Consider the following 8051-nt stretch of genomic DNA (forward strand, 5'->3'; position numbering starts at 1 on the left):
ACACTTAACACCTCAAACAAAAGAAGTACTAATAAAAACAATATTTTAACAACTTTAAATATTTTTGCCGTAAAGAAAAAAAAATTAAGTATTTATGTTTAACAATATATTAAACATTGGGTATTTTTACAATAAACATTGAGTATTTACGCCGCAAATACTCCTATATTAATTAATTTATCGTATTTATCTCTCCGTTGAAAGAGTTCGCAAACTAAATTTGTCATGTGCCAAGGATACTTTTTAAATACGTTGGGAAGGTAGCGCTCCCAAAAATAGATGCTACTAAGTTTATTATTTTACTTATAAATTTTAGCGACTCTCTCCCCTTGCAACCAAATCTGACCCTCAGGTCTTATTTTACAAGTATGTTGATAATAAAATTTTATCAACTAAGATTAATCAATTATTACAGAAAATGCATTTATTTACTTACAATATTTACTCACCAAACATAGGTCAAATATATACACATCAAGCCAAAAATGGGTCTTTAGATTAAGTATTTAAGTCAAAGGAATCAAATTACTCCTGCCCCAATTGCTGTTTATATCCTCCACATTTTGTAAACTTTGAACAATGATTTGTGCTTAAGAGTAGAACTTGACTTATCCCAAGAAATAATGACGTCTTAACCAACCAACCAACCAATCCAATTTTCACATTGAACCAATTTAACCCATATCTCCACAGCCACTGGTGAGGAGAGAAAAATCCCCAAGTGTCACAATTCCAACCAAAGTTGTGAATAAAGCCAATACGCCAAGAAGGGCATTTCAGCCATAAAACAAATTCAAATGCACACCTAATTACAAACACATGGCAGCCGACAGAGGTACCCATATAGATAAAAGTAGAGCACATGAGCTAATTTAGGAAAAGAACAACCCTTGTAGAGATGTAAAATAACTTTTTGAAAAAAATGAAAATGGTATGCTCCGGTCTATACAACTTCATCCACGACACCATATATGGCCGATGAATTTATGTGTCAACTCATATAAAATGCCTAACCATAAGAAGACAGCAAACGATCAAGAAGAAATTGAATAATTGTTGACTTAAAACAGAACATGTATGATGATTGGTGAATGTGAGACAATGATGACATATAACAATATGCATGAAGCTAAATATTATGTGGTTGTCACTAATCCCACAAGGCGAAGAACAAGTATACAGACTGTGACTACAAAAAAAAAGAAGAAAAAATATTAAGGGAAAAAAAAAAGAGCATGTTGACCGAACTCTATGACAACTGACATGTTGTAACAATGCAAAATAATCTTTGATATACCATGGCCGCTTAAGGGCCCCAAACTCCTGAGTTCAACCCCAGAAAACAGCTATTGGTTGCCCATGGAAACATTACGACAGGCAGGTGGGGCAATTTTCCATCTCATTCATTCATAATTTTATTGCTTTTCTGCCAAGATGGCAGAAAAACACACATGGTCATCACCACCAACTTTCCTGCACGGCAATGCCAGGACCAATATAACGGAAAATTATAAATAATTGACCCCGAGCTGCTGGTTGAAATACTGCCCTCGCCACCGACCCAAACGACTCCATTTTTCCAAAAATGTGATGACCTGACTCATGGTATGCAATCCCAGACTCCAACTCTAGACACCCAATGCATGCAGAGAAAAGAAAAATATGGCAAGTACCAGCAGCCTCAAAAAGAAATTGCACGACTGATGGCCAACTTGGCCCACTCAGCAGATTCCTTAATCAAATGATCATCTGATGTCAAACATTCATTTAGAAAGTCTTTGCTGGACAGTGATTGCTGAATCAAGATACCAGCATTACTACCGAGTGTATCAGCTAGGTCCCCAAGGACCCCAATGGCTGTCTTGGTCACCACATCGTCCCTGAAAGAAGTAACAGAAAGCATGAGAAACAATAGCCGTAATGATTATTAAAAAAAAACACAGTCATGAGTAAATTGTAAATAAATCAAACTGTATTTGAGCATACATGTCTTTCTCCATAAACAGACTATCCAAGAACTGGAGGACATGAGGTGCAAAAGGCATCAACAGTTGGATCTTTGCGGATCCCTTGAAACCCTGAAAGATCCCGGAGTAAGCCTCCAAAATTCCATTCCTCAAAGTATTTGTGTATTCTATCATGTCATCATCAGCCCCAGATGTATTGACAGATAGCTCTGCAGCACCCTGAAGCATGGGCATTGAATAGACCAAGTACTTCTCAAAGTTCTCTCCAATTGCCAAAGCAATGTCACCAAAGCATGAAAAGATGGGAGGCTTCACAGAACGGTGCAACTGGTTGCTTGACAAATTCTTGAGGAGTTGAGTCATTATCCCATCACAATAAGGCAATATACTATCTTCTAGTGCCCTGCAAATATCCCCCACCACACCAACCGTAATGGCACAGACCTGGTAGTCCTCAAAATCTTGCAAACCCATCTCCAAATATTTATAGAACTCTTGCATGTACTTTGCAAAGTCAGTGCCTGCACAATAAGCAAGAGCTCCAATGGCAAGCATAGCCTCCTCATGTGCTGTGGCACTTTTACTACCAAATACTCTCAGAAACAGGGTCATCATCTGGTCAGCATACTGCAAAAAGGAACTCTTGGTCGGTTCAGATGAACCTAGCTTCTGAATCATGACCTGCAAACAACCACAGAGAAGACCTTGTAGTTCATTGCGCTTCTCTCTCTCTTCAGATGAATTACTTTGTGCAGTAAAAGTCTGGTCTAGCTCCCCAATAATGGCGGGAACCAAGTGTATCACTATTGGAGCTGTATCATCAGTGGAACACCTGACAACTTCGTTTAAGGTCTCATAGGCAGCAGTTCGAAGGCGCGACTCTCCAGAATCAGCCCTGTGTGTCACATTGAGAAGAGCCTGAATAATGTCTTGGAAGAACGGAGTCAACGGGGAGGATGATTGTTCCACATCCTCATAACCCTGAGCTAAGAAATACAGAGCACCACAAGCTTTCTCAGCAACATTAGGCACATCATTCATGCTTTGAAGAAGGACTGTCATAATCTGTTGGCAATTTGCTTGGGTAATTATTGGTGTCTCTGAGGTTGACCCATGCATAAACTCAAAAATTCTTCCAAGAGTCCATGCTGTGGTGTCTTTCACATGATTATTTGGATCATTCATCAGGGCATTGAGCATAAAGTTCAGAGCTACATTAACAAGAGGCATGAGCTTGTCTGGGGATGGGCCTTCTAGAATGGAACCAAATGCATAAGTGGCTGCTTCCCTTTGTCTCCAATCTGGTTTTGCAATGTTCTCCTCAATAAATGGCATTACCAATGGGACTACGTGATCACCAACTGTTCGTGCAACTAAACCCAAGCATGTGCCTCCAGCCATTGCAATATTCCAAGCTCCTTCATCCTGATCCTGATCTTCTTCTTGCTTAAGTAAAGTTTCCAACAGCAATGGCACGAGAGCCGGGAGAGCCTGCTTTACAAAATAAAAGCATGGAATATCAGAGTCCCCACTGAATTCCCCTCCGTACTCTTCTAAGATATCTATCTCCTCATCACAAATTGAACTCCAAAACTCCACAGCTTGTAATGCAACAGGTTCTTCATCTTCCTTGATAGCCTTTGCTGTAATGTTAAAAATATCCTGAATATAAGGAGCCAGCCTTTCATAGTACGTTGAAGATATAGCAACTAAACACTCAAAGGCTGCCTGTCGAATCCTCAATTCAGGAGAGAGAGTAGCCTCACAGACAACTCTCATAATATAATCTCGTTCCATGTCATTGGAAAAATTTGCCTGAGCGAAACCCAAAGCATTATACAATGCTCGAGTAGCAGCAAGTCTGACATCATTGTTACTCTCAGTTGCATTCATGCCCTGAACAACTGCTGTAAGTATCTTATTCACCTGAGCCTGCTCTATCACATCAGGAGAGACTTCCTCACATATGTAGCCAAGAGTTTCCAAAGTTGCCTGCCTTGTGTGAGCTGGAAGCTGGTGAGTATTTGACAACAAAGTTTCTATCAGTTCAGGCCATTGTTTGTGTGGCAACTCAATACTAGCAACCTTTGCAATGACTTGGGATGCAGTTGACCGTGCATCAAGGGCAAGAGAGGTGAGAGTCTTTAACAAGCAAGCTTTAACGTGGGCCTTCACAGGTTGGTCCAGCGATAACCATCTTTGTACAAGTTCAAGCTTCCTGTTGTGTTCTTTTGCATCCAAAGCATTCTTAAGTATCAAACCAGCTAATTTACGACTCTCGGCAGGCTTCTCATCGTTAGCCAACTCCCCAGCAAGAGAAAGCAAAAAGCTTGGAAGATTTTGCTCTTGGAATTGTTTAAGGTTTTCTTCTGCATGATTACGTAAGCTACTATCCACGGCTTGTGCATTTAAAAGGATTTGTGTGACTTCCATTGCCATTTGAACCTGAAATATATATATTTTTAAATTAGAGCAGCTTAATTGGATTGAACTATAACGGATCCACAGATCTTACAGCTATCGCTATTATCATTATTCTAACAAGTTACAACAAGCCAAATAATATTGTAATGCACAAATGTAAAAACCAAGCAAATAGCAATAGCACTTAACTTCGTACAATTTTTCTACTGAAAATTATAACCAAGAAAAAAAAATGAAAACTATAAAAATCGAGTTACTAAACTCAATCAAGTAACCAAAATAGCAACAACATCCACTGTAACTAGTAAGAGATTAGATTCCCCATGTCTTGCAAGGAATTAATCACAGACGCACACACAAGTTGAGATAAAAGAAAAAAGAAAAAGTACAGCCTGAAGGAAATCTAGACAACTTAAGCTTCATATAGAATGCAAAATTCATGAATTACTTCAGTATAATATACAGTTAGGATAAGAAAAAAGAAAAATAAGTTGTATACTAATCTAGAAGTTGAAGCCTATTCCATAAACGAGTAAGAGCCTAATAGATAATCTCTTGTACAATCCTCAAAAAGTAGAAAAATGTAGAGGAGTTAAGAGCTTGTCTTTCTTCCCCCCAAATCTTAATTCAATAGAAAACCAACCTAGAGACTGAACTGTCAAAGAATCAATTACGATAACGATATATTAGTGTACATTATAGCCAAGATCAGATACTAAATCCTCTTCTAACCAAGAGAGAAAAAACAACGGATACAAAATCAACAAGTTTGTGTCTATACCAATGAACGTTAACCCAAAAACCCTTAACATATGAGAAAACGAGGGGAAAAAAGAGGCATTTCACGTCCATTTTCTCCACTCCCAAATCCTAACTCAATTGAAAAGCAACCCAGTGATTAAACAGTCAAAAACTCTATCTTTTTGTGATACAAAGTCAAAATTTTCAAAGTTAAGAAAACATTTTCTCTTTTTTCATGCAATTATCATCAAAATTGTGTTCCTCTGGATTTACCATCAAAATGGAGCCTAAAGATCTATGTTGAAAAAAAAAATCCATCAATTTGGTCGTCTCCAGTCTATCATTAGCAAAATTTATCACACGATATACCGAGTCTACTCCCATTGCTCCAATAATAAAATAATAAAAAAGACCACCAAAAAAATAAAAGGAAATTGGCAACCCTAATCATATCATTTTCTCGCGACCAAATTCCGAAACGGAAAAACGCGAAACGTTCTCCACCACCAACTGAAGAATTCATAGTGACCATTTTCGAGTCAGATTTCTTATAAATCGGATGATTAATCGATTTTTCTAATTCTTTGCATTCATCAGCATTTTTCCATCAATCAAACAGACCACAACAATGAAAATCAGACACAAAAGCGATCCCGTCAACACAAAACATAGCTCGAAAAGATTTACATAACACGGATCTCAATACACAGATCCATAATCCAATAAGATTCAACTGTTAGATAGTATACTGTACAAAATACGAGTCGGGAAAAATAAAATAAAAACTTACTTGGAGCGAGTTGGCTCGGCACAATAGCAAGTGATCAATCTGAATCAGGCTGACAAACGAAGAAGAAGAAGTAGAAATGGTTGGCGAGTCTGTAAAACCCTAGCAGAGATTCTGGGAGGGGAACACAAGCAGAGACGCCGATATTGTAAAGCTGGGATTTACAGACAAGAAAAAAAGGAAAAAGAAAAAGGAAACAAAAACAAAAAATAATGATTTTATATTTTTCTTCGGGGTGAAGCCACGCTAGACGTTTCGCGCGTGAGAGAAGTGTGATTAAAAACGAAGATGAAGCGTACGTTTAGTTGGGATTACTGTGTTTTGATAGGACTAGGGTTTCTTGTTGAAATGTTTGCGCACGCTCTTTTGAGACGCGTGTCCGATTATTATGTAATATTATAGTTGTTCATTATTGGATAGAGATATATTTATATTTTAAAAACAATATACATTTATTGGTGAGAAAAAAACATTTGTATATTTTAATAGAAAAAAATCATCTTAGCTTTTGTGTTTTCTCAAATATATAATTGGTTTTATATTTTGTCATGTAACAATTTGTATTCTTTGTATTTATAAAATTGCTAAAAATATTACTTAGAGTTGAATTTGATTAAAATATTTTCAATTATAATATTAATTATTGATTTGTTGTCAATGCGATGAGTCAAAGAAGCATATAAAGTGTTCAAGGAGCTCAGCATGAAATAATATATTTGAAATTTTTTTAGAAAATGGTATTTCAAATATGGGTGCATAAGAAATAGGCTTAGCTGAACAACCCAACTCGTTTTTTGAGTCGAAAGAGTATTACCATACTAGGTCGAAGCCTAAGTAATATAAATAGTGTTAGGTCGAGCTTATACGAATCGGTCACGAGCTGGGAACCCAAGGCCTAACCTAACTCATTATGGCTCGTACATGTTAACATTTCTTTTATATTATATATTACCACACTAAGGTTTATTCTTGAGTTAACCCCAAACACACAACAGTGAGACACCTTATGTGTTTCTCTCACTCTTTCACAATTCCTCACAAATAATCACACATTCCTTAATCACCATCTTCACCCATGTTCCTCTTCTTACTCAATTGTGCAAGCAACACCTTTACTGAGAGAGAACCTAGTCGCCCTTGCACTTCGTCTGATGTTGACCCTCTCTCTCAACTTTCTCAATGGCAAAGGCAACGACAAGGCAACCATGCCTCTATGCAACTCCTTCACATGAATGATCTATTTGTCTTATTAGTTTAATAAATTTAATAGTACTTTTGTTTTCTTAATTGGCTCTATATTTATTTGTCTTTGTTTTGAACTAAGATCATGTTAGGAGTGTGTTCTGAAAGCATGTAAAGACATTTATTTTTTCTGTGAATAAATAAATACGGTGGTTTATTATTATTGTCATATTTAGATTGTTAAATTATTGTTTGAATAATTTTGTAAATATCAGAAAAATTCTATATTCATTATTGAGGATGTGATCTTGTATTAATACGAGAGAATTAAGATCACATGAATGAATAAAAATAGTCAACAACAACAAATTAAAGTTATGAAATTCTTTAATTGGAATTGTAAGTACGGTTTATTGAGTATCATAATGATACAAATAATCTAGATTCGGATTATTGATATGGAAAGACATCTCGGCAAAGGTCCTTTATATAATATAATTATATATGACATGGACCGATATGAATTAAAGTCTTTATCCAAAAACCATTTAATAATAAAGACTTGTAATTCATATCATAACTGATGATCATTTATAGATCAACCTAAATCTTGCGTGTTCATGAACTCCTGTTCATGTTTATTAAATCTTTTGATTCATTCGTTAAGGTCTCTTCAAAGAATGAGGCTAATGACTTTTGTTTTGGAGATTTAATATCATGCATGGCTGGGAACATGTATCAACAATACGGAATCTAATCTTTCCTAACTGATTGTATATTAATTCCTTAAGGGTTAATTCTGGAACTGAATGATTTTGAGCTCAAATCTATAATTAGATTATAGATTAATTATTAACTAGTGAATTAATGGTACTTAAGGAATAAGAAGTAAATTAGAAAGGTCAAATGGTAATTCTTCCATTCTAATTTATGAACTAATTAATTAGAGG

General features: G+C 36.2%; 1 protein-coding gene across 2 annotated transcripts; it reads right to left on the reverse strand.

Annotated features, from left to right (window-relative positions):
- Nucleotides 1–468: 468 nt before the first annotated feature.
- On the reverse strand, nt 469–6105 carry LOC133789021 (importin subunit beta-1-like). 2 transcript variants are annotated; one of them, XM_062226733.1, is made up of 4 exons: nt 5923–6105; nt 1987–4412; nt 1674–1880; nt 469–1009 (listed from the first exon to the last, which is right to left on the reverse strand). In XM_062226733.1, the coding sequence occupies exons 2-3, from the start codon at nt 4404–4406 to the stop codon at nt 1682–1684; spliced, it is 2619 nt and encodes an 872-aa protein (XP_062082717.1). In that variant the 5' UTR covers nt 4407–4412; nt 5923–6105; the 3' UTR covers nt 469–1009; nt 1674–1681. The 2 variants fall into 2 exon arrangements, with proteins under 2 accessions (XP_062082717.1, XP_062082716.1); XM_062226732.1 differs by lacking the exon at nt 469–1009 and having other exon boundaries at nt 1030–1880; nt 5923–6104.
- Between the last annotated feature and the right edge of the window lie 1946 nt (nt 6106–8051).

This window comes from Humulus lupulus, chromosome 7, assembly GCF_963169125.1.
Source record: "Humulus lupulus chromosome 7, drHumLupu1.1, whole genome shotgun sequence".
NCBI lineage: Eukaryota > Viridiplantae > Streptophyta > Magnoliopsida > Rosales > Cannabaceae > Humulus > Humulus lupulus.

Excerpts from the sequence above, each read along its gene's own strand:
- LOC133789021 (XM_062226733.1), bottom strand. The coding sequence starts at position 4,406 with ATGGCAATGGAAGTCACACAAATCCTTTTAAATGCACAAGCCGTGGAT. Across the intron at positions 1,881-1,986 it reads CTGTTTATGGAGAAAGACAT|GGACGATGTGGTGACCAAGA; the intron begins GTATGCTCAAAT and ends TACTTCTTTCAG.